Source organism: Microtus pennsylvanicus, chromosome 5, assembly GCF_037038515.1.
Source record: "Microtus pennsylvanicus isolate mMicPen1 chromosome 5, mMicPen1.hap1, whole genome shotgun sequence".
NCBI lineage: Eukaryota > Metazoa > Chordata > Mammalia > Rodentia > Cricetidae > Microtus > Microtus pennsylvanicus.
The window spans coordinates 18,484,358-18,510,646 of record NC_134583.1 but is presented as its reverse complement, the minus strand read 5'-3'; the positions used below and the strand labels follow the sequence as shown (position 1 = coordinate 18,510,646).

Below are 26,289 nucleotides of genomic sequence, written 5' to 3'. Positions count from 1 at the left end.
TTTACTTATCCTATACTGAAGGAATTAGCTTTGGTTTCATGTATTATTTCTCTCCAGTTTCTGTTTTCATTTCCTTTGAAGCTTTTCCTTCTACTTTTATTTGGTTTTAGCATCCCTTCTCTAAATTCATGGTTAGTTTGACTACTTAGTCCATTTGCTTTTATTGTTTTCACTTTATTTAAATATTTAAGGTATGAAATTTCTTCTGAACATTGAGAAATATCTTAGATCCTGATATGCAGTATTTTTATTTTCTGTTAAAGTGTACCACATAGTGTCTCTATGGCATTTTTTTTAAATAGAGAATTTTGTGTCATTTTTCACAGTGTAAAAGCCATTTTAGGGTTTGGAGAGATGGCTCAGCATTTAAGAGCACTGGCTATTCTGGTAGAGCCAAAGATGGGTTCCCAGCTCTCATACTGGGGTGTTCACAAAGACCTGTAACTCCAGCCTCAAGAGATCCAGTGCTCTCCTCCAGATTTTTGGGTTCCTGCAAATCACACATACCTTATATGTAGTTGCAAATAAATGAATAATAAATCTTCTTTAAAGTCTGTTTCAGGCAATAGAGTTGGGTTTCAGTGCGCGCGCGCACGTGTGTGTATGTGTGTGTGTGTGTGTGAGTGTGCATGTTCTCATATGTGAGTGCATGTACATTTTGCATGGAGCCCTAAAGTTGGCTTTGGTATTTTCTCTAAAATAGTTCCTCACCCTGTATTTTGAAGCAGTGTCCCTTACTGAACCCAGAAATCGTCCTCTCAGCTAGTCTAGCTAGGCAGCTTGCTAGAGGAGTCCCTGTCTACATCTTTCCTACTCTGGGATCCCAGGCAGGCCCCCACACCCACCTTGGCTTTGTGGGAGGCAGGGTTTCTGGAGGTTCATATTTCTGGTCCTTGTACTTACATGGCAAGTGCTGTAGCACCGAGCTGTCTCCCAACCCTCTGCCTCTCAGACAGTAGTTAGAGAGTAAAACCTGTGAGCAATATGTAGAAAACTGTCTGTGGAAAGATGACAAGCTTCCCTTTACCCTATGTAACATCACAAATTACATTTGATAAAATTCACCTTAATTAGAGGCCCAACTAACTGAAGGCCAATAATTTGTTGACTTAAATGAATATTTATTATTGTAATATATTCTTTCATTCTGTTTCGAAATGTCTTTTTTGGAAGATTTAGACTTGCCTAACATAGAAGATGGAGAAATAAGGGCTATGAGTGTGTGACTCTGTGGTAGAACTCTTACGTAGCATGTGTGGGCCCCAGCTTCAGAGCTCAGCATCACGTATGAACACATCACACACAGGTGTGGAAATAGAAACCTCGTAACTTGCTGTAAGCAGCTGAAGACATGGTCATTGTTGACGACTACGTGTAATGATGACCATAATTGTGATTTGGGAAATTCTTGGTAGATGTTAGTTGACAGTCTGGACTTTAGGGTCCGTGTGTGTGCACTTTCTCTGGAGAGACTGCAGCGACTAGTCTCATAGCTTATTATATATTAAGGTTTCTTCATAGACAAGAAATTCCATGTGATCTGATCTTTTTTGCCTTTTTCATATTTATATCTTGATAAAGAATGCCAGTTTAGATAGAAGGAGAAGGGGCAGAGGGATCTTATTCTGAACTGAGGAGAAGCTGAACTAACTGGGGTACTTGCTTTTGTAGCTGGTAAGAATGCTTTAAATCTGAGAGGAAACCTAAACACAAAGCTGCCGCTCATTTAGGAAAATTTGCCATTAGGGAACTTGTAGAGCTTTGCCTTTGCCTTTGTTTTTGAAGTTGTTTTAGAAGCAGGGTTTCCCTCTAGTCCAGACTGGTTCTTCCTCACAGTCCTGCCCCTTCCTCCCATTGCCGAGATTACGGGCATGCACTATCATCTCCAGCTAGAGGGATTGTTTTTTTGTGAAGTTTTATAACTGAAAGATAGAATACACTTCATGTTTCTAAATGTGTATAACGTAGGGAAATCTCAATCTCACAGAAATCTTTCAAAACAAATAAAACTTCGTATCCCAACAGTAAGTACCTATTTAAGATTCAAATATCTTATTTTCATGGCAGGAACCCTAGTGTCTCTTGCTATTTGAAAGTCCTTTTTATTGAGAATGAGATCTTCATTGACCACCACTAGGTTCTCTTATCTTTGTTTTACAGAGGATACAAGCAAGCATTCTAAAAGCATTTAACAACCCAACTACTAAGACTGCTGATGATGAAACTAGAAAAAAAGTCAAAGGTATGTCGACTCTGTTAAAGGTACCTTACAGATAACCAGGCAGCGCTGGTGCACGCCTTTAGTACCAGCACTCAGGAGGCAGAGGCAGGCCGATCTCTGTGAGTTCAAGGCTAGTCTGGTCTACAGAGCGAGTTCTAGGACAGGTTCCAAAAGTTACAGAGAAACCCTGTCCCAAAAAAACAAAAAGAAAAGTACGTTATAAAGCAATATAATAAAGGTTTCATCATCCCAGAAGACTCAAGGAACATTGCAGAGGGCAGCATCTAAGAGCTGAAGGGGGCAGGGAAGGGGAGAGTGTTGGAGAACACTTTCCTCTGAACGTGGCCTACCTTGCACCCCGGAACTCTCAGCAGCTGTGATTTCCCAGTCCCTGAACAAACGTGTTGTGAAGAGTGGAAGGATCAGAAAGCTCACGCTTCCCTGAGAGGAGAAATGCTGCTCGTGGTTGCTAGAGGGAGACTCTTTCAGAGTCTAGCCACTGGTAAGATGCCATGCATCTGTAAATGCCAGTCTGTACTCATGCTCCTGCAGGGATGAGTAAAAGGGGATCAGTGGGAATGGGGGTCACAAAAGACAGTGGTTCCCCCTTTTCCAGAATCTAATGCTAGCCAGTAGTTCAAAGGTAAGGCCCCATGAATGCCTTGATTTGTTGATAATGCTGGTCCTGTGTGGTCCTGCTGTAATAACTACAGTTGGTGTGAATTGATGATTACGGTAGTTGCATCCTATCTAGGAAATAGCATTCTATAGCGCTTTACCCTTCTTCTGGCTCTTACGTACTTCCTGCCCCTCTTCCGCAGTGTTCCGGGCCTTAGAGAGAATGACTGCTGTAGGTGACTTGTTTGGGGATGGGCCCACACTAGATCTGTTCTCTGCATCCTGGGGCAATCATGAGTGTGCACTCACCACTATTCATTTAGGGAGGGCTTCTCTGATTTAGGCTGGGAGACACTTGTCTGAAGAACGCAGTTTGCTGCTCTGTCTAGTTCACTACCAGAAACATTTCCCCATTTGAGTCTACATCCCTGTACCTACATTGTTTACCTACATCGATGCTTTCAGTATCAGCCATTGGTTTGCCACCTCTGTAGAGAGGGTATTGAGTTCAATTCAGAGGGCAGTTCCATTACCTTGTTTTAAGTAGACAAAATGACTCTGTGCTTTAAAGACATTGAAGATTCATTGTTTATTTAAGAGACTAAAAGTAGCAGCACATCCTGCCTTCCAGCGTTTGCTATATGCCTGTCAATGCCAGCCAAGCCGGTGATTTCTAGACATACAGTTTGAGTGTGTATCCGTGACACCCAATTCCTACTGTAGTATGTTCTGCTTTGGAATACTATATTAGTATGACGTTGTCGTTATAAAGGACACTTACCTCTGAGTTTTATTTTGTAGTATTAAACTGTTTATAATACATGACTATAATTGATAAGTAAGTGCTCTAATGTTCTATTGTAGTTTCAGGTTTAAGACTTACTTTCTCAGCCAGGTGTAGTGGCGCACGCCTTTAATCCCAGCACTTGGGAGGCAGAGGCAGGTGAATCTCTCTGAGTTCAAGGCTAGCCTGGTCTACATAGTAAGTTCCAGAACAGCCAGAGCTACATAGTGATTCCCTGTCTCAGAAGTGGGGGCAGCTGGAGGACATGTCTCCAGTGTGTGCTGTGATGCTGCCCTATAGTGCATGTTGGCGGCGGCAGCCCTGGTTTCTTTCCATCTGTCAGTTCTCTTTTTAATCCCTTGTTCGATTTTTCTTAATGACACATTGTATTTCTTAATAGTTTCTATAAAAAATGTCTTTTGGTGTTAAAGTATATCTTCTCTGTTATTAAGTGCTTTGAATGATGCTTTTAATAATTTTCAACACTTTCTCTGAAGGTAGAAGCTTGCACAGGATAGGAGTTTGAAAGCAAGATGAACAGAACAGTTTTGTTAATATACTTTCTGTCTCCGAAAACTTTAAACATCTGTCCAAGCAGAAAGATTAGCACAATGCCTCTTCTTGTGTGTGTGTCACCTAACTTAGCTACATCCATAGCATATTGTTTGCTCAGTTTCCTCCAATACCTGGCTATTTTAAAGTAACCCATTAGCACAGTTTCTTTTGATCTGTAAGGACTTCATAAACACAATAATTTCAGCTTTTAAAAGCAATCACCAGGCACATGTATGTACATGTTCACGTGAGTTATTAATTGCCATGGTCACTTCTCACACTGTGCTTCACATACCTGTTTCTTACATCCCCTTTTCATAGCCATGGCTCTGGAATCTTTAGCCTCAAAAACTGTTATTTTCCCTAGTCTCTCTACCTCTACACTAGGAACAGAGGCATCAAAAAAGCTTAGTGGGAGCAGATGGGATGTGATATAAGTTAGTAGTTATTGCTTGCTGCAAGGAGCCGCTTGTTCGTCATGGCCACTCAGAACCGAAATAATCACACGGAAACTGTATTATTTAAATCACTGCTTGCCCCATTAGCTCTAGCTTCTTATTGGCTAATTCTTACATCTTAGTTTAACCCATGTCTATTAATCTGTGTATCGCCATGAGATTGTGGCCTACCAGCAAAGTTTCAGCATGTCTGTCTCCAGCTGCAGCTCCATGGCATCTCTCTGACTCCGCCTTCTTTCTCCCAGCATTCATCTTAGTTTTCCCCACCTAGCTCTGTTCCCCTATAGCTCTGCTATAGGCCCAAATCAGTTCCGTTATCATTAATGGTAATCCCAGCATACAGAGGGGAATCCCACATCAATTGCTCCACTTATTTTACCTCTTAAAAATAGTTTGGGCTGACAAGATGACTTAGCAAATAAAGACGTGTGCTGCCAACCCTGATAACATGAGTTCAGTCCCTGGAACCTGCATGAGGTTTATTCTTACAGATCATGGTACTTAATAGATATTTCCTTTACAAAATTATAAAGGAGAAAGATGCAGCATAATATAATAAATATATTATTAGATATAATATGGAAGCTATACTTTATCCAGATAATTTTTGAATAAACACATAATGGCATGTAACTGTTGGATCAGTGTTTTGTGAATTTTTTAATTAAAAAGTGGGTGCTCTTTACAGCCTATGGAAAAGAAGGCGTGAAGATGAACTTCATAGATCGGATCTTTATTGGTGAATTAACGAGCACAGTCATGTGTGAAGAATGTGCAAATGTATGTACCTAGAGTTCACTTCATGGGCTACACCTCAATCACAATGTTTCTGTTGTGTTTTATTTCTCCAGTATCACAGGGATTATTGATAGCTGTTTGATAAACTGATAGACTTACTTTCAGTAACAATTATTTTTCAATAACAATTCAGATTCCCAACCTCACTTCACAGACAACTAAAGCTACTTCATGGACATTAGTGGTGTCCTAGAAGTGACAGTGTTATGTAAGTGAACTGCTTTTCTTTATTAAGACTCAAGTGCTTGCTCAAGCTCAAATGCTAAAGCTTCTAGCACACAAGACCTGTTATTGAGGAAAGCAGAAATGCCTGTTATGGCGGCAGCCAGCACAGTTAACTTCCCTGTAGCGATCAGATAGGTAAAGACCACAGCAACTCAGGTAATCCTGAGGAGAGTGCATTTCTCGTGTGGCCAGCTTGCTGTTCACTTTCTCTGACTTACAACAGCAAGTGGTAATGGCAGCAAAGAGGTGTTCTTCTACATGCAGTGTTGAAAGTCATTAAAAAGACCTGTGACAGGTGGCTACTAGTAATTCTTGTAAAATACTAAAAAGTAACTTCTAAAAAGTAAGCCCCTTTTTAAGTTTTTCTACATAAACGTGTTTGTTTTTATGACTTACCCGAGTCTATTCTTACTTCACTTCCTTTGACTCCCGGTTTTCCTGTGTATATGTAGCCCAGGCTAGCTTTGAACTGGAGTTCTCCCCTATCGGCCTCGCAGGCGGTAAGAATGCAAATATATGCCACCATGCCTGATAAGCCAGCCAGCCACCTCAGTATAATCGGATAAATGACCTTCTAGTTTAGGTTGAGGAGAGAAAGACATTTCTGTGCAAACGAGTAACAGTCACAGTGCGGTGCCCTAAATTGTGGTGGTTAAGAAGACTGTCACACTTGATTTAGTTTGTGTGTGTACTCTTGACTCAATCTTTGAATTTAGTATTCTTATTTTAATACTGTCTATAAGAACATAAAACATGGGGCTGGAGAGATGGCTCAGTGGTCAAGAGCATTGCCTGCTATTCCAAAGGTCCTGAGTTCAATTCCCGGCAACCACATGGTGGCTCACAACCATCTGTAAAGAGGTCTGGTGCCCTCTTCTGGCCTGCAGGCATACACACAGACAGAATATTGTATACATAATAAATAAATAAAATAAATATTAAAAAAAAAGAACATAAAACATGCCGGGTGGTGGCGGCGCATGCCTTTAATCCCAGCACTCGGGAGGCAGAGGCACCAGCCTAGTCTACAAGAGCTAGTTCCAGGACAGGCTCCAAAACCACAGAGAAACCCTGTCTTGAAAAACCAAAAAAAAAAAAAAAAGAACATAAAACATGCATGCATTTTTGTAGATTTTTCAACTGCTTGATAAGAAATATTTCTAAATATGTGACTGGTTGATAGGTTAAACAATCAGATTTTAATAAAGAGTCTGAATGTTCAGGTTTTTCTGCCCTCCCTAGTTTTATAAAACTAGGATTATTGTATCTCCTCTTGCCTACGACATGAAAACATAGAATATGACTATGTTCTTTTACTAAGATTTATAGAACTTTGGGCACAGACATTGATTTCTCTCTTACATAGATATCTTTGAAAGCAGAATTGTCCTAAAAAATTGGTCAAACATTGTCATCTCTGCTCGCTCTCTCCCTCTCTCTCTCTCTCTCTCTCTCTCTCTCTCTCTCTCTCTCTTTCTCTCTCTCTCTCAGGGTTTCTCTGTGTATCAGTCCTGGCTGTCTTTAAACTCACAGAGACCACCTGCCTCTACTTCCCAAGTGCTGGGGTTAAAGGCGTGCTCAGCTTTCTGCTTTTTCCTAATACTTCATATTTTGTCTTAACTTGAGACTTGAAGTCACCTGGGAAGTTAGATTTCTTTTGCTCATTGACAACAGTGTGTATCTATGCTAGAATCATAACTGACGTTCTCAATCTGCTTTTTCTTTTTTCAAGGTCTCCACCATGAAGGACCCCTTCATTGATATTTCCCTTCCTATCATAGAGGAAAGGGTAAGGAGAAGAAGCTAGGAATCTCCTGTGAAGGGCGTGTATTCATTCTTCAAGCATCTGTTGAGCTTATTGTCTGTATCTGAGAGTCATGTTTACACAGAACTGGGTTTGTGTGGTGTGTTTGATTGTCAGGTTGTGTACATGTGCATGAAGTGTATGTGTCTCCTTACTGGAATTCGATCTCTAATGGACCACCAGCTCCCGAAGAATGACACAGAGAGTTTTTATTAATTATGAAAGCTTGGTCTTAGTTTAAGATTGTTTCCAAATAGCTCTTAAAACTTAAATTCACCCATTTATATTAATCTACATTCTGCCACGTGGCTCATTTCCTCTCTTCAGTACAATCTTTGCCTAGAAGTCCTACCTGTCCTCTTCCTGCCTAGCTATTAGCCATTCAGCTCCTTACTAAACCAATCAGGGTGGCTTAGACAGGTGAGGTAAAACAGAGACACATCTTTATACAGTATGCAAAAAGATTATTCCAACATTTGTATTTTGAAATTGTTAAGAAAATTACCTTTTTAAGTGGGTTGGAGAGAAGGCTCAGCAGTTAAATTACTGGCTGCTTTTCCAGAGGACCTGGGTTCAATTCTAAGTACCCACATGACTTGTGAGCTTACGATTGTCTTGTCTTAGTTAGGGTTTTTATTGCTATGAAGAGACACCATGACTATGGCAACTCTTATAAAGAAAACATTTAACTGAAGTGATTCACTTGCAGTTTCAGAATTTCAGTCCATTATCATGATGGCAGAGAACATGGCAGCATGCAGGCACACATGGTACTGGAGGAATGTCTGAGAGTCCTACATCTTGCAGGCAACAGGAAGTTGACTGAGACCCTGAGCATAGAAAACCTCAAGGCCCACCCCCACAGTGACACACTTCCTCCAGCAAGACCATACCTCCTCCAGCAAAGCCACACTTCCTAATAATGCCACTCTTTATGAGATTATGGGGGCCATTCAAACTACCACGTTCTTCAACTCCAGTTCCATGTCTAGGACATCCATCGCCCTCTTCAGGCCTCTATGGGTAATGCATGCAAGTGGTCCACAGACATACATGCCAACAGAACACTCATTCTAATAAAGTAATTTAACAATTATTTCAAAAAAAGAAAATTACCCTTTGACATTTCTAGTAAGTTAGGAATTTTGAAAATAATTTATTTGCTTAAAATTTTTTATGTTACATAGGTTTCAAAACCTGTACTTTTGGGAAAAATGAATAAATGCAGAAGTTTACAGGAGACAGACCGAGATCATAACAATGGCACTGTTACTGAAGAAAATACCCATCACTCCAGAACTGCCAAGAAGCATTCCTCACCTAAAGAGAAGGCAAGTGAGACTATGGGGGGTATGTTTTTAGTACTTTTATTTTGAAAAGTCTCGAGCATGTTAACAGATAGAAACAGCAGTATCTAAAAGATACTCCCCCTCCTTTTTCTCAGCTTTACAACAACCAGTTCATGACTGATCGTGTTTTTACCATATATATCCATCACTTCCTCTTTCCCCAGCCCAGGTTATTCTGAAGGAAATCTCAAAAATATTATGTACTTCAAAGTATACCACTAAAAGTTATTTTTTGGGAGCCCAGGATGGAGTCCTGCAAGTGCTCAAACATTCAGCAACACCCAGAACAACAAAGCAAAAAATGAAGATGCTATCTATAAACATTACCAAAGTACCAGCATATATTTTGAAATCATCAGTTGACTCATTAGTAATATCAAACATGCTTTAAAGTTTGGATTTATGATCTAAAAGTAGGGTCAACAGATTATAGTTGATTAGCACACTTTTAATCTCTTTATAATCTACAGATTCATTCCTTGAATCTATCCACTGAAGCAGTATAATCCTTTTAATAGTTCCCCACATTCAACAGCAATTCATTTTGCTACTGAGTTTCGATGGCTCTGGAAGGTTCTCTCTCCATTACCTTTTCTCTACTGCAGTTAGATTTAGAGGCCAAATTTTAGTTTATTTAATTTTCAGCAAGACAGCTTCCATCCAGGCATGGTTGTACATGCTTATATTTCTAGCACTCAAGAGACTGAAGCAGGAGGATCCCAAGTTGAGCTTCATAGTGATTCCGGCCTGGGCTGAACTACAGTAGCAAGATTTGTCTCTGAAACTGTAAACAAAACAAATTGGGGTAAATGGGCAGAAGGAGGACATGGGTTTGTCGATATTCCCACCAAGTAGGGATAGATAGGTTTTGGTGTCTCTTTCCATATTGCTAGCTCTTCAAGCATCTTGCCAATACCTTATTTTTCTAGAGACATGTCTGGTTGTTAACTATTCTATTAAAATAGAACTCACTCTGAATTTGTATTTTATTTAAGGAGACTGCTTTTTATATGAAATAATTTGTACTGACTTGGCAAACCTTTAGAAGTCTTATCAGAGACAAAACTATAAAAGACAGAATGTGTGGTTTTCTCTTGTTATTTTTATCTTACTTGTCATCTGTCCATCTGTTTGTCTGGAGTGTTTTTTCTTCTTCTGAGACAGAGTCTTGTATTATAATTCTGGCTAGCCTGAACTTCACTATTTAACTCAGGCTGGCCTGAAACTTGCTTCAACCTCCCACGTTCTGGGATTGCAGGTATAATCTTTAAATAAAGTCTGTCATTTCTACCTCATAAGATTCTTAGCGTGACTAATCTACTTGAACATGCTCCTTTTCTAACAGTGGAGAACAGGAGTGCTTTGACAGGAACCTTGTGGGCTAGAAGTGACGAAGGTACTTCAGGTTCTGATGCGCTTTTCTAAAGCGCTGGCTAGTAAAATAGGAGTGTGTAATGACTTAGCTTTTGGTGCTTTGTTTTGGTTTTGTTTGTTTATTTTGTTGTTGTGAGACAAGGTCTCCCTATATAGTCCTGGCTGTCCTGGAACTTGCTCTGTAGACCAGGCTGGCCTCAAACTCACAGAGATCCTTCTTTCTCTTTGCCTCTCAAATCCTAGGATTAAAGGTGTGCACCACCACTGCCTGGCTATTATTCATCTTTTACTATGGGCTCTTTACTAGACCAAATACGTAATGGTGGATATGATGTCTTATGTCTACATGAAAGGTTTAAGTCTCCCTTGTATCCCTTCTACAGAAGTGCCCTTTCCTTCCTCACACATGGCAGCCACTGTTGTTAGTCTCCTGGGTAACAGTTTAGCTTTAAATTAGAGCAAGTTAGTCTGTCATCTGCTGATTCTCGTTAAGGTAGATTTTGAAATGGATCTCAGAGAATTGTTTCTTTAATAATCATGGAAAATTAAATAGGACTTAGTGGCATTTGTTTTCCATAAGGTAACAAGATTTCTGTCAACCTACAGAATCCACTGAGTCATGACAGAAAACCTTTAAGAGAATTGCCACCTGGAGAAGAGAGAACTGTTGTAAAGCATCAGAAGGATGAAAACTTTGAAGGGAGCCGGTTTGCCAGCATCGTGAGTACAGAGTCGTCACTGAACGAGAGCCCCACAGACGGCAGTGAGAAGGAAGCCGGCCTTTCCGAAAGCAGTGTCGATGCCGACAGCGAAGCCTCTGAATCCGAGAGCACGTCCCAGCAAACCGTGCTGTTCCGACCCGGTGGCGATCCCTGTGGGCATCCAGATCAGCACCCGCACCTCTCATTGGCAAGTGAATTGCCACACACCACGGAGACTCACAGTGTTGCCGAGGAAATGGCTGAAGCGGTTGCTGAACTTCATTTGGGCAGCCCTGTGATTGGAAATAGAGATTTTGACAGGGAAAAACATCCACTAAATGTCCCCAATAATTTGTGTTTTTCAGAGGGAAAACATATGAGGTTTCATAGCGCCCAAAATGCTTTTCAGACTCTTTCTCAGAGCTATGTAACGACTTCTAAAGAGTGCTCCGTGCAGTCCTGTCTCTACCAGTTCACGTCCATGGAGCTGCTAATGGGCAACAATAAGCTGCTGTGTGAGGGCTGCACCGAGAAGAGGCAGCAGTGCCAGAAGGAAGCCAGCTCTGCAGGTGAGCCTCTCCTTGCTTTGCTCCTGCTCCCCGGTGGAGGGTAGCCGGCAAGTGGCCCATAGTTCCCTAACCGGGCCACTCCAAGAACCTGTGTGCATTGAGCCACTGTCACAGGCCTTGTCCCACTTACCCGTGTCTCTGCACTCAGGACACTGGCCAGGCAAAGTAGATTCCCAGTAGACGTGGCAGTCACTAAGGAGAAAGAAGTATCTGTGTCTTGAAAATACAAACCGATGTATTCTCATCTGAGGGATTTGAAACTTTTCCAAAATGCCCTTAAAATTTACAGTTGATTCTCTAGTGGGATTTGAGATTACTGGCCTTTTCAAAGGCCCTCAATCGCCTATAAACATGTTTATGCCATGAATCTAGTGTTTGCTTGGTTAAAGAGGGTGTTCTCACGTGGTGAATTTTCACTACATGACGAACATAAATGACTGGAAAGACTACTGTCAGTGACGGCTGCGCTGTTGCGCAGGATGAGAGAGGACTTAGAAGGTAAAGTGTTTGCTGAAACAAGCATGTCGACCCAACTTCTGGTCCTTGCCCCCGTGTGAAAGCCAAGGGACGCATCCTAAAGCCCGAGCACGTGGGAGGCAGAGGCAGGCGGATCTCTGTGTGTTCAAGGCCAGCCTGGTCTACAAGAGCTAGCTCCAGGACAGACCCCAAAGCTACAAAGAAACCCTGTCTCGAAAAACCAAAAAAAAGGGTGCACACTAGCACAGATGTCTATCACATTCTAAGTAATATGTTCAATGGAATTTTACAAGTAACTTGTTTATATTTTATGCAGAAAAGAAAGCAGGAGGAGTTTATACTAATGCCAGGAAGCAATTACTTATATCAGCTGTACCAGCTATCCTAATTCTTCATCTTAAAAGATTCCACCAGGTAAGAGTCCATTTACTAACACTATAGTCAGTTTCCGCATATGTTTGCAGAGCCCTGAGTCCTATGGGAAATGGTTCAGCATTTCCTTGAATCAAAAGAATTGTCATGTGAGATGACCTGCAGTGGTGGTGGTGGGGTTTGATTAACAGTTTTGAAAAGTATTGCAAGATTTAAGTGGTAGGAACTTCAGTGACGTCTCTAAGTGGCGTGTGGTCACAGGTGTGTTTAATGGAGACTAAATGTTATCAAGAAGAATTAAAGGAGCAAAAAGGCAAAGCCCACACGGCTTTCTGAGCTGTCATGACCAGGCTGAGATTGTGTTTGGGCTGGGCAGTGTTGACTAGGGACCCAGGAAGGCTTCAAGGGAGGCTCTACAAGATTGCTGGATGGGGTGGGGGTGGGGAGAGGGACACAGGACAGGACACCTAAATGTTTTTAGTGTCTAAGAAAAGATGGCTTACTCTCATTGTTTATCGTTTTAACTTTGTATCTTGTTCAGTGGGGTTTTGTTTTTCTTTCTGGTGTTTGGTTTGAACACAGGGCATTCTGTTTGCGAGGCAGATATGCTCTGCCACTGATCTACATAGCTGGCTATGTTTTTCTTTTCTATTTTAAGTTAAAAGCATGGTTTTGGGAAGTTGCCCAAGCCAGTCTGAAATTTTCTGGGTAGCCTGGGAAGGCCTTGAAATTGCAATCTTTTTGCTCTGGCTCGTAGGCAGCTGGATTATAGGCTGTGCCGTCAACCCTGACTTTTTTTTTTTAATGACTTTCAATTTCTCTGGAAGAAGAAATAAATATAGACTACTAAGTATCTTCTTTTGTTTTTGTTGTTTTGAGACAGGGTTTCTCTGAGTAGCCCAGGCTGTCCTGGAACTCGCTTTGTAGACCACCCTGGCCTCAAACTCAGAGATCTGCCTGACTCTGCCCCCCCCAGTTGAAGGCCGAATCCACCACTAACTTCTTTTTTTAAATTAGAGGGGGTTTTTTTGTTTGTTTGTTTATTTTATGTTTTAAAATAAAATTAATGCTTTCAGCGGTAGTGACACATGCCTTTAATCCCAGCACTTGGGAGGCAGGAGGAGCTCTGAGAGTTTGAGGCCATCCTTGTAGTAATATGAGCGGCGGCGGGGCTGCGTCCCCAACACCCCAAGCCGCCTGCCCGGCTAGCTTTACCCGAAATAATTACACACAAACTGTATTCATTTAAACACTGCTTTGGCCCATTTCTTTCTAGCCTCTTCTAGGCTAACTCTCGCACCTGGACTAGCCCATTTCTTATCATCTGTATAGCACCGGTCTTACCGGGAAGATTCTAGCCTAAGTCCATCCTGGGTCGGAGCTTCATAGCGTGTGTCTTCCCTGGAGCAGGTAGCATGGCGTCTCTCCTACGTCTGCTCCGGAGAGCAGAGCTGTGGAGTCTGACCTCACTTCCTCTTCCTCCCGGCATTCTGTTCTGTTTACTCCTCCCACCTATCTCCTAACCAATGAGAGCCAAGCAGCTTCTTTTATTTTAACCAATGACCTTCCTCCATCACATCCTGGTCTACAAGAGCTGGTTCCAGGACAGGCTCCAAAGCTACAGTGAAACCCTGTCTCGAAAAACCAATCAATCAATAAATTAATTAATTAAAATAAAATAAAGTTAGTAATCGAGGACTAAGGAAATCATTCAGTTGGTAATGTGGTTAGTAAAGGAAGGAGAAGGGGAGGGAGGGAAAAGGAAAGAGTTAGATATTTGTTAGTGATTAAAGCTCATGCCTTGAATCTCATCACTGGGGTGGGGAAAGTGGGGGGAAATCTTCGTCAATTCAAGGACAGCCAAAGCTGTCTCCAAAGGTATTGGAGAGATACCTTGTCTCAAACAAAAACAAAAGAACCAAAACACAACCAAAAAAAAGCTCCTGATTCTCCAGAGCCAGAGTTACAGGAATAGGCATTTCATTCCAGTGCTTGTATAGTTCACCTCCACAGACTGCAGAGAAGGGCTTGCCAAGTGCAGAGACTACCTTGTTTTGTGTTTGGTACATTTATCCTCTATAGGAACAACTTAAAAAACGTGTGTGCTTCAGGGGGGCTATTTATGAATACATCAATCCTTTTTTGTTCTGAAGCTAAATGTAACCTCAACAAAGCCACAGCCTTGTTCCCAAGGGTTGGGAATGGTGGGGACAAGTTCCTAATAATATCTAACATTTTGTTTCATAATATCCCTAAAATCTTGTTTCTCTGTATTAAATTAGAGCTATATTTCAGAACCAGTCACAGCACTTAAAAGCAAACCTCTATTCAAGATCTTTGTCATAGACATAGCAAATAGATTATATAACTACGCGACAGCTTTTAAAGAGAGATGTTGACCCCAATAGATAGGTATTGAGCTCTAGAAGAGAGAATACAAACTTCAGTAAAGTACGAAATAGCTTCTCAACAGCCTCAGACAGACTAGGGAAAACACACAGTTATTCACTAGTGTGAATAATCTCAATGCTGGTATTGGTTGCTTATATAGGTCACTTGATGAAAAAAGAGGCAAAGAAATTGAATATAGGTTGAATTCCTGGATACGATTTCATGATTTCATATTGGCTATCATGGGAATCCCTTTATCATGATCATCTGGGGACTGTGGAAATGGCTTAGTCCATAAAGGCCTAACATGTAAAGGAAGCACCTGAGTTTGATCCTTAGAATCCATGTTTAAAAAAGAACTCGACATGATGGCATATGTTTGAAATGTCATCTGAGGGGAGGCAGAGACAAGCTGATCATCCAGGGAGTCTAATTGGTGAGTCCTAGGCCAGTAAGAGACTATCTCAAAAAGCAAAGTGATGGCCAGGTGGTGGTAGTGCAGACCTTTAGTCCTAAACACTCCCGAGATAAAGGCAGCAAGCAGATCTTTGAGTTCAAGGCCAGCCTGGTCTACAGAGTGAGTTCCAGGACAGTTAGGGTTAAACAGAGAAACCCTGTCTCAAAAAAACAAACAAACAGAAAAGCAAAGTGGTTACAGTTGAGGAAATGACATCCAAGAAATGACATCAGAAGTAGTACTCCTATCTCCTTGTGTATTCCCAGTACATGTACACATGCCTGTTCACGTCTACATGGAGGAGCACACCTACATGAAGGAGCACACTTACAGGAAGGAGCACACCTACATGAAGGAGCACACCTACATGAAGGAGCACACCTACATGAAGGAGCACACCTACATGAAGGAGCACACCTACAGGAAGGAGCACACCTACAGGAAGGAGCACACTTACATGAAGGAGCACACCTACAGGAAGGAGCACACCTACATGAAGGAGCACACCTACAGGAAGGAGCACACCTACAGGAAGGAGCACACCTACAGGAAGGAGCACACCTACATGAAGGAGCACACTTACAGGAAGGAGCACACCTACAGGAAGGAGCACACCTACATGAAGGAGCACACCTACATGAAGGAGCACACTTACAGGAAGGAGCACACCTACATGAAGGAGCATACTTACAGGAAGGAGCACACCTACATGAAGGAGCACACCTACATGAAGGAGCACACTTACAGGAAGGAGCACACCTACAGGAAGGAGCACACCTACAGGAAGGAGCACACCTACATGAAGGAGCACACTTACAGGAAGGAGCACACCTACAGGAAGGAGCACACCTACAGGAAGGAGCACACTTACAGGAAGGAGCACACCTACATGAAGGAGCACACCTACATGAAGGAGCATACTTACAGGAAGGAGCACACCTACATGAAGGAGCACACTTACAGGAAGGAGCACACCTACAGGAAGGAGCACACCTACAGGAAGGAGCACACTTACAGGAAGGAGCACACCTACATGAAGGAGCACACCTACATGAAGGAGCATACTTACAGGAAGGAGCACACCTACATGAAGGAGCACACCTACATGAAGGAGCACACTTACAGGAAGGAGCACACCTACATGAAGGAGCACACTTACAGGAAGGAGCACACTTACAGGAAGGAGCACACCTACATGAAGGAGCACACCTACATGAAGGAGCACACTTACAGGAAGGAGCACACCTACATGAAGGAGCACACCTACATGAAGGAGCACACCTACATGAAGGAGCACACTTACAGGAAGGAGCACACCTACAGGAAGGAGCACACCTACATGAAGGAGCACACTTACAGGAAGGAGCACACTTACAGGAAGGAGCACACCTACATGAAGGAGCACACCTACATGAAGGAGCATACTTACAGGAAGGAGCACACTTACAGGAAGGAGCACACTTACAGGAAGGAACACACCTACATGAAGGAGCACACCTACATGAAGGAGCACACTTACAGGAAGGAGCACACCTACATGAAGGAGCACACTTACAGGAAGGAGCACACCTACATGAAGGAGCACACTTACAGGAAGGAGCACACTTACAGGAAGGAACACACCTACATGAAGGAGCACACCTACATGAAGGAGCACACTTACAGGAAGGAGCACACCTACATGAAGGAGCACACTTACAGGAAGGAGCACACCTACATGAAGGAGCACACTTACAGGAAGGAGCACACCTACAGGAAGGAGCACACCTACATGAAGGAGCACAGTTACAGGAAGGAGCACACCTACATGAAGAAGCACACACATTTACACACACACCTACAGATCACCTGGGCAACATTAGTTTATATATATATATATATTTTGTTTGTTTGTTTTTTTGAAATAGGGTTTCTATGTGGTTTTGGAGCCTGTCCTGGAACTAGCTCTTGTAGACCAGGCTGGTCTCGAACTCCCAAGTACTGGGATTAAAGGCGTGCGCCACCACCGCCTGGCTTAGTTGGTATATTTTTAACTAATTTTTTTTTAAAAAGAAAACTCAGAATACAGTGTGACAGATACAGTGTGAATTGTTTGTGTGGTATGCAGTGAGGAGACCGGTGATGTCGGGGACCCTGCACAAAAGGTGGCATCTGCTAACATCTGTGCACACTGCAGACTTAGTATTTTCCTTTTGGAAATTATAGTTTTACCTGTGTTATTTGTGTGTGAGCACACATGCATAACTCTAAAGAACCGCTTTAGAGTTGATTCTCTCCTTACACCGTGGGTTCCAGGGATTAAACTAAGGTCATCACACAGTAATTGCCTTCTCCTGCTGAACCATCTCACCAGCCCTCCACTAGTTTTTATTACCACATAATAGAGAACACACATTTTTCAAGGTTAGCTTTGGGAAGTAAGAATAGAAAAAGAGGTAGAACTGATGAACATGAAAGTTCATTGTAACATTTACTTTTATTGAAAAATATTGCAAGTGTTCTGTAGCATGAATAATAAAACCCAGAGACAGATATAGGGGTTAAAGCTGAAGGTCAGAGAAACAGAGCAGTCAGCCACTGCAGAGACCTTTACCTCTACCAGTGCTCGGGCCAAAGGGGTGATCCTCAGTCTGCCTAGACTGCACTGTGTCTCCACCACACTCCAGCAAGTGTCTCTTCCTCTTTATAGTCCTCTCTCAGCCAGCCATATCACTCTTGTCTCCACCTCCCTAGTGCTGGGAAAGGTGTGTGACTCCCAAACACTGGGATTAAATTTGTGAGCCACTATTATCTAGATCTGTCTCTGTGCGGATCTGTAGTGCAGAGAATAGCCTTGAACTCACAGAGATCCCTCTGCCTCTTTCTCCCCAGTCCTGGGATTAAATGTGTATGCCACCTCTCCCTGGCCTCTAGTGGCTTATCTTTGCACTCTGATCTTCAGGCAAGCTTTATTTATTAAAATACAAATAAAATATCACTGCGGTGTTTGAGTTCTTTCATAGTGAGTGAATTTCATTGAATTTTAGAAATGAAAAGAACCTAATAAGATCCATTTGTACCCATTTTCTGACTTGACCTAGATGATTGCCTACAGTCAAGTTCATTTTTAACTAGTCACTGAGTTAGGTTCCTTGACCCTTTGCTGACCACATTTTTATGATAGTATGTGTCAGGATTAGCTTTTAGCATATTAAACTTATTTTTCCATTAATTGTTGTAAAAACTACAAAGTAATTATTTACCTTATTCATGGCAAAAAAGATCCCCTGTGAACAAATAACCTTTCTAATAACAATATATGACATTTAATTTTTAATATGTGAAACTTGATATGACTATTATTAATCATATTGATCATACTTTATATCTATGAGAATAATAACTTCTAGAATTCTACTTTTGGTTTTAATTTACATAGTACTTTAAACTTAAGATTGTTTTACTAAAAATATTATTTTGTCTTTTTCAGGCTGGCTTGAGTCTTCGTAAAGTGAACAGACATGTAGATTTTCCACTCACCCTTGACTTAGCACCGTTCTGTGCTGCAGCCTGTAAGGTATGACATATTAAGACATGTTGAGGTTTTGCTATTGGCTTTTTACCTTCACCCACCACCCAGCTCTCAAATAAGTCATACATGGATGCTTATTCTTATTTATGAATGTCTGGCTTTAGCTTGGCTTGTTTCTTGCCAGCCTTTCTTTTTTTTAAACAAACTCTTTTTAAGATGTATTTATTTATTTGTCTGTTTGCTTATTTATTATATATACAGTGTTTTGCCCTCATGTATGCCTGTTGGCCACAAGAGGGCACTACATCTCATTGTAAATGGTTGTGAGCTATCAATGTGGTTGCTGAGAATTGAACTCAGGACGTCTGGAAGAGCAGCCAGTGCTCTTAATCTCTGAACAATCTCTCCAGCTCTCTTGCCAGTTTTTCTTAACTTAAATTATCCATGACTACCTTTTACCTCTGGGCTTTTTCCTTTTCTTACTTCTGTATATGTTATTTTCACTCCTAATCCCTGGCTCGCTAGGTGGCTGACCCTTGACATCCTCCTCCCTTTGTTCTCTCATTGTTCCTCCTCTTCCTCGTTTTCTCCTCCAATTTATGCTCTCTGCACGTCAGCCCCACTTATCCTTGCTCCTGTCTTCCAGCAAGAGTGAGGCAGGGACAAGCAGATCTCTGTGAGTTCAAGGCCAGCCTGGTTTACAGAGCACATTCCAGGACCGGCTCCAAAAGCTACAAAGAAATCCTAACTCAAAAAACTGAAAAAAAGAATTGAGACTTTTTAAGCTCAGTGTTTAGTTTTTGAGAACATTGTGTTTTTGAAGTAGCCATTCTAAAGAATGCCTGACGTATTTAAAGTAGACAGAACAGTACAGTGAACCTCCAGCATCCATTCCTAAAAGGCTCAGGCTGTGGCCAGTCCTCATTCATATGCTTTTCTACCTTGTCTTCTGGTACTGCTTTCCTCTTTTACATGTCAGCTGTCATTTCATTGTGCACGTCTAAAATATAATAATTACTCTGTGTTCTTTTTCTGTTTTTGTTTTGTTGTGCTTATCTTTTGAGATATGATCTTGCCCAGACTGGTCCTGAACTCATGAGCCCCCTACCCTAGCCTTACAAGTGCTGCTGGGGTTACAGGCTTGTACCACCCTCACTACCATATATTTTCCTATGTAGATTGCTTTCTTTTTGTGGGTGGGGGTGGCAAGTGAACCCAAGCCATCTCACATGCACTGGGCTTTATGTTCCTCGCCCTCTCCCATTTTAACACAACCACAGTGTCATTTAATATATTCTTCATATATTAGTGTTTATGTTTCCTGCTGTCTCATAAATGTGATTTTTTTCTCATAAATGAATTGTATACTAACTCATTTTAAAAATCAGTACAGTAATTAAAATGAATTAGTTTACAAATAAATCAAAGATTCCTATAATACTATTTTAATGCATAATTTCTTCTTTCTCCTTTTGGAATCTTTCTTGTATTTTGCCATGATTTAGGTTTTGATGATTATCTCTCTATCATTATTGTTTTCTACATACAAACAGTTGTAATTAAAATAGATTGGATAAATTTGGGGTTGATAATCTCCCCTCTGTTTTGTTTTCTAATGCTGTTCCATAGTGGGCTTTCTGTTTATTGAGAAGCATAAGTATCTCAGTATGTCAGTATGTTTTGTTTTGTTTTGTTTTTTGTCGTTTGTGTTTATTTCTTCGAGACAGGGTTTCTCTGTGTAACAGTCCTGACTGTCCTGGAAGGCAGTCTGTAGACCAGGCTGGCCTCAAACTCACTGGGATCCAACTGCCCCTGCCTCCTAAGTGCATGCACCACCACCGCCCAGCTTCTCAGTATGGTTTTAAGAATGTTTCTCTTATGCATTTACTTTCCCATGCAGTGTTTAACTGAATTTTACTAAATCTATTTTTTTGAAAGAATATAAGTGTGGGAGAGAAAGTTCTCTATGGTCTCTATGGTATAGTGGAACACAGCGGCTCAATGAGAGGAGGCCATTACACTGCTTATGTGAAAGTGAGAGTGCCCTCTAGGAGACTATCTGAATATATTACTGGGAGGAAAACTGTACCAGGTAAGTATCCTAAGTAGTTTGTTCTTTTTTTTTTTTTTTTTTTGGTTTGTCAAGATAGAGTTTCCCTTGTACATATATTTTAGTCTTCCAGATGGAAGAATTCTCTTTTTTTTTTTTAAAGAAGTAAGTTATAGATTCATTTTATTAATCTTAAGTCAGCTTAGATAATCTTTAAGACTCTTAATAATCACAAAGTTTTAGGTAGTATGAACTGACAGGTGATTTTTTTTTAAAGTAGTTCAGAGATGGGCTGGAGAGATGGCTCAATGGTTAAGAGCATTGCCTGCTCTTCCAAAGGTCATGAGTTCAATTCCCGGCAACCACATGGTGGCTCACAACCATCTGTAATGAGGTCTGCTGCCCTCTTCTGGTCTGCAGACATACACACAGACAGAATATTGTATACTGTATACATAATAAATAAATAAATGAATAAATAAATAAGGAAATAAAGTAGTTCAGAGAGGTCGTAGTTTTATGGTTTGTTTGTTTTGAAACAGTGTGTGTGTGTGTGTGTGTGTGTGTGTGTGTGTGTGTGTGTGTCAGGCCTGGGGACTTCTGGGTGACCTTCGTTTCTGCCTCCCATCTCCCCATAGGGCTGTTGGGGTGACTCATATACAACACTGTTCTCTGGCTTTTTTTGTTCTGGCTTTGGGATCAAATTCAGATCAGCAGCTTGTGTGGATGGTGCTTCTGACCACTGGGCCACTCCATCAGCAGCACTACCCAGTCTTCTGAAGCTGTACGAGGTCCTCAAAAGAGTGGGGTGTGGAAATTTGCTAGCTGTGCTCAAAGGGCATTAGATTTGCTTCCCCATTCCCTGTATTTTTAAGGTGTGTTTTTATGGGTATTTGTGTGTGAGTATGCAGGTGTGTGTGCATGTGCAGCTGTGAATGCAGTTGCTTATGCAGTTCAGAAGAGGCATGCCCTGGGGAAGAGTTATAGAGGTGGTTGTGATTTGCCCAGCATGGGTGCTGAGAACCAAACTCCGATCCCCTGCAAGAGCAGTACATGACCAGTGCATGCTGAGCCATCTCTCTCACTTCCCTGTTATTAGTTTTTGCTGTTGGTCGGTTGGTTGTTGTTTTTGTTTTGACATAGGGTCTCACCACACAGTCTGACCTGTCTGTCTCCCTCATGCTGGGATTAAAGGCATGCACACCACACCCTTTATTAGTTTTTTAAATGTATTTATTATTTATGTGTCTGTGTGTTTACTATATGTACATGTGCATATGTTTGGAGGCCAAAGAATAGTTTTGTATAACTCAGTTTTTCCTTCCACCTTTGTGTGGGTTCCAAGGATCAAATTGGTGGCCAGGGTGGTAAAGCAAGCACCTTTCCTTACTCTGTCGTCTCTCAAGCTCCTCCTTCTTCCTTGTTGGTGAAAGTGAATATTTTCTCTGGGAAATTAAGTATTAGAAGTATTTTACTAAATATTTAAATTAAAATTTTGTTAACTGGAAGTAATTATTAGTATAATTTATTAGACACATTGGTGCCTTGGAACCATTAGTTCATTTTGGGTAATACTTAATCTAAGAAAAAAACTCTTAAAACAAGATGTTAGAAATAAATATATTTTATGATGTATGTGTTGCTGCTTACAATTTAGAGGATGTAAACACACTAACTGTAAAACTGTTCTCACACTAACTGTAAAACTGTTCTTTTTGTTCTGCTAGGTTTGAAAGAACCTGATAGTGAATTGGGAGGCCATTGGGTCCATGTCAGCGACACTTATGTGCAGGTGGTTCCAGAGTCAAGAGCACTCAGTGCACAAGCTTATCTTCTTTTTTATGAAAGAATATTATAATCATCTGTCAACTGTTATTTATCTCATTTTTATTTTAGTGCTGCAATGGCAACCATATATGTAATGTGCCTTTGTGGTCTTAGGAATCGTGCATCCTTCCAGTGTTATTGAACTTTTCTATCACGTGATGAATCCTTTGAAAACAAATTAATGTAGCAGGCGGTGGTGGCACACGCCTTTGATCCCAGCAGAGGCAGGCTGATCTCCATGAGTATGAGGCCAGCCTGGTCTACAGAGTGACGTCCAGAATAGGCAGTACCACACAGAGAAACCCTGTCTCAAAAAATTAGACAAAAGAAATAAGTTAATGCTTTCAAATCTATATTCTTAAATGTTAAAATATATTTCATGTTAATTTTCATGTCCTTGGAGATCCCTTTCTCAAAAAACAAATCTTTTTTTGATAGTAGTAGAAAGGTCCCCTTTATGCTGTGACTCGCCATTAGACATTCAGAGAGGGTGGTAAACGGACTCATCCTTTGATGTGCTGTTTCCTAAATGTAACACAGCCTTCCTGCATGCATGTACTGCATCTGGTGTTACAGTTCACTTTCTGTTTTAGCCTTTTAAAATCTTGCCTGTTTTGAATCACACTTCACATTTTTATGTGCTTGTTGTTTTCTAGTAAAATATTGAAGTCAGTCTATAACTCTGACAGGAAAACTGTTCATCCTTGTACCCACTCCACTGGAATCATCTCAGGGCTTTGCAGCGGTGTCTGTGTGTTACTGTACAGGAAATGTTGCTACAACAGTCGGAATTAGTGCCTAATGCAACATGATCACTTTTTCATAGTTCATCAGATTCACTCATAAAAAAAGGAGCCACTGGAATTTTGGTAGTGTGAGTTTACAAGTAATGTATCGATTAGCTTATTGCTTAGAAAATTTGAAAATATTAAAGCATTTCATAATCATGTGTGGTCTGTTAAAGATAATTTGTAAGTGACTGGCTAAGGCCAAAATGAAATTATAGGTAACTGTAGCACATAGAACTGGTAAATAGAAGTTGATAATCCATGTAGGACATAGGATACTTTAAGGAATTATCTTTGATTATATATCAACAAATTCTATTTATAAATGGTAGAAAATCATATTCTTATCATTAGGAAGGGAAAACAATACATTTTCTACTTCTATACTTCAGTAAATATTAAACAGGGTGTTGTCTTCATCAGCATCATTTAAAGTGCAGGTGGATAGTTGGGATGTAGTTCTGTGACTGAGCATTCACCTGGCCTGTGCAAGGCGCTGGTTCAATCTCTGGGAACACAAAGATTCAGGTGGGCTTGGCTTTTACTTTAATGGGGCACAGAGTTGCTACTTCTGTTTTCTTTAAATGATTAAGGAATAACACGGGTTAGTTCCCCTTCTAGAACTCAAATGATTAAACTGTGAAAACTTAGCATGAGAAATATTACTACCCAAAATTTAATAATCACTGAGGGGTTTACTGACACATGGTATTGAACCAAAGTGTAAGGGAACGGTTCGATATCCTAAGCGTCGGTGCCAGTGGGTAATGCCATGGACAAATGTCAGGAGAGACCTTTCACCAGGATCGAGCCTTTCTGACGGGTGCAGCATTATAAAGTCCCCAGTCTTGATGTGTGGGTGGGTGGAACTGATTTGTCTAATGCAGAAATTTTAAAAATATATAAATAAATTCTATTTTTAAGTTGTGGAGGAAATTCTAATGGTAATTCTATTGACTTTTCATATTAGAGATGGACAAATATATTTTATCTGCAGAGCTCAGTTGTGTCCTCTAAAGAGAGCTTTTCAGTATTTTTTGTTTCATAAGAATCCATTGACATGGAGTAGACCGACACCAGATCAAGGAGTTAGAAAAACATTTTATTTGTTCAAGTTGGCATCTTGGTCATAGCAATTGTTTTCCCCCATCCCATGTAAATAGTTACTTTTTTTTTTTCCTAGAAAAAACCCTACTAAGAAATATACTGCAGGGAGGGGAGAGATATACTGTGGTGGCGATATAATAGATGAGAGAAAAATTTTAAAAAATAGCAGTGGTGAAGCGCCTTTAATTCTGGCCTTTAATGGGAGGCAGAGACAGGTCAGTCTCTGAGTTCAAGGTCAACATGATCTACAGAGTGAGTTTCAGGATAAGAGAAACCTTGTCTTGAAGAGAAGGGGGGGAGAGAGGGAGGGAGGGAGGGAGGGAGGCCAGAGAGAGGGAGGGGGAGAGAGATCTAGACAGATACTCATACCTAGCATATAACAGTATTTTATCACCCTTTAAAATGGGAGAACCTAAATCTGTATGATTTTATACATTATTCTAGCAGTGACAGGCAAATAAAATAGTTTTATTGTTAACCCAGTGCTAATTGAGGAGATGCTAAAGTGTATTTTTTTAAGATCTAAATTAGATTGTTTTTCTTGCCATCTAAAAATGGAAGTGAGTGGTTTGATTTTGATACCTAGAAATTTCTTATCAAGCTTTTGTAATAGAGAAAGGTTACTCAAGGTCACTTGAATTTGTGTTTTTATTTTGATGTTTCCATAGCACATTTGTAGGAATTTTAAATTGTGAGGCTACTGTAATAACAACAGTTTCCAGATTACCTCAGGAAACAGTGCAAATAAACAGGAATGTTTACAGGGCAACTCAGCTACTTAGTGTTTTGGCACAGTGAATTTGAGAAATAAAGGAAAGATGTTTTTAATATAAAAACTGGTTTACAGGGTACCTTAGCCCCAATTCTCCCCTCTTTTTTTCCATACTTAAAATGGTAAAATTTTAATGATGTGCCAATTATGTGAATGTAACATAAATAAATATACATCTATATTTAAGATACGTTGTTTAATGTTTCAAAAAATTATATGATGATCACCTATTTAAGTGGTCAAGGAAGTGATTGTTATTATCAGCTCAGAGTAATATATCAACAGCTAAATTACTGTATTTAAAAACATTTAGCTTGCATGTCTGACTAATTAGTGATTTTATGTAATAGTTGAATAAAATTTCCTGATGATTTAGATGTGAAATGTCACCACACATTGAATTTTTGTAGCACAAAATAACACCCTGCCTACGTTCATGAAGTTATACTCAGCTTATTTTTCTGCATGACATCTGATCAAATAAACCTAAACCCAATAGGTGCAATAAAATCAAGCTATTAGATAGCATTTATTGCATTATTGGAAAAGTGGTTTCTGTATTAAAACGTTTTTGTTCATGTAGAAATCATCAATTCAAATGTGTTCAAAAGATAGATGATTATTTTCAAGTATCAATAATAAACTCATGCTATCATTCCTACTCTCATGTATTTTTACAGTATTCAAAAAATCTACATAACTTACTTAGCATCATTTTGGCATTACTGTATGTATAAACATCATAATAAATATTAAATTCTTATGTTAATAATTTGGTCTTGGAGGTTTTGCATTATATGTTATTGAGTGTTATATAAACATTGTGTTTATAACTTAGTCTCCTTGGCTTGCTATAACAAAACATAATTTGAGGAATTTGTGAACAACAAAAATTTATTTCCTACACTTTTAGAGGTCAGGAAAGCTCAAGCTCAGGACACAGAGTCACTGTCCAAATGACGTCCACTTCAAATTTTCTGATAATGCTACCTCAGTGTTTGTTTACTTGATCAAAAGGAGAAAAAAGCTTTATAACTTCTCTTACGAAGGTCCTCAGTACATTTTTTGTTTGTTTATTTTT

The 26,289-nt window shown here is 40.4% G+C and overlaps 1 protein-coding gene across 2 annotated transcripts in view; it reads left to right on the top strand.

The window, feature by feature from the left end:
• The window catches only part of Usp45 (ubiquitin specific peptidase 45), a 66,889-nt gene extending 40,914 nt beyond the window's left edge, over positions 1-25,975 (top strand). For both annotated transcript variants that reach the window (XM_075971319.1, XM_075971320.1), the window contains exons 10-18: positions 2,161-2,242; positions 5,325-5,416; positions 7,392-7,448; positions 8,651-8,794; positions 10,793-11,456; positions 12,250-12,347; positions 18,623-18,709; positions 20,603-20,756; positions 22,442-25,975. In XM_075971319.1, coding sequence (XP_075827434.1) covers positions 2,161-2,242; positions 5,325-5,416; positions 7,392-7,448; positions 8,651-8,794; positions 10,793-11,456; positions 12,250-12,347; positions 18,623-18,709; positions 20,603-20,756; positions 22,442-22,572 — 1,509 coding nt within the window. In that variant the 3' untranslated portion in view covers positions 22,573-25,975. The remainder of the gene's footprint in view (positions 1-2,160; positions 2,243-5,324; positions 5,417-7,391; positions 7,449-8,650; positions 8,795-10,792; positions 11,457-12,249; positions 12,348-18,622; positions 18,710-20,602; positions 20,757-22,441) is intronic.
• Positions 25,976-26,289: the final 314 nt, after the last annotated feature.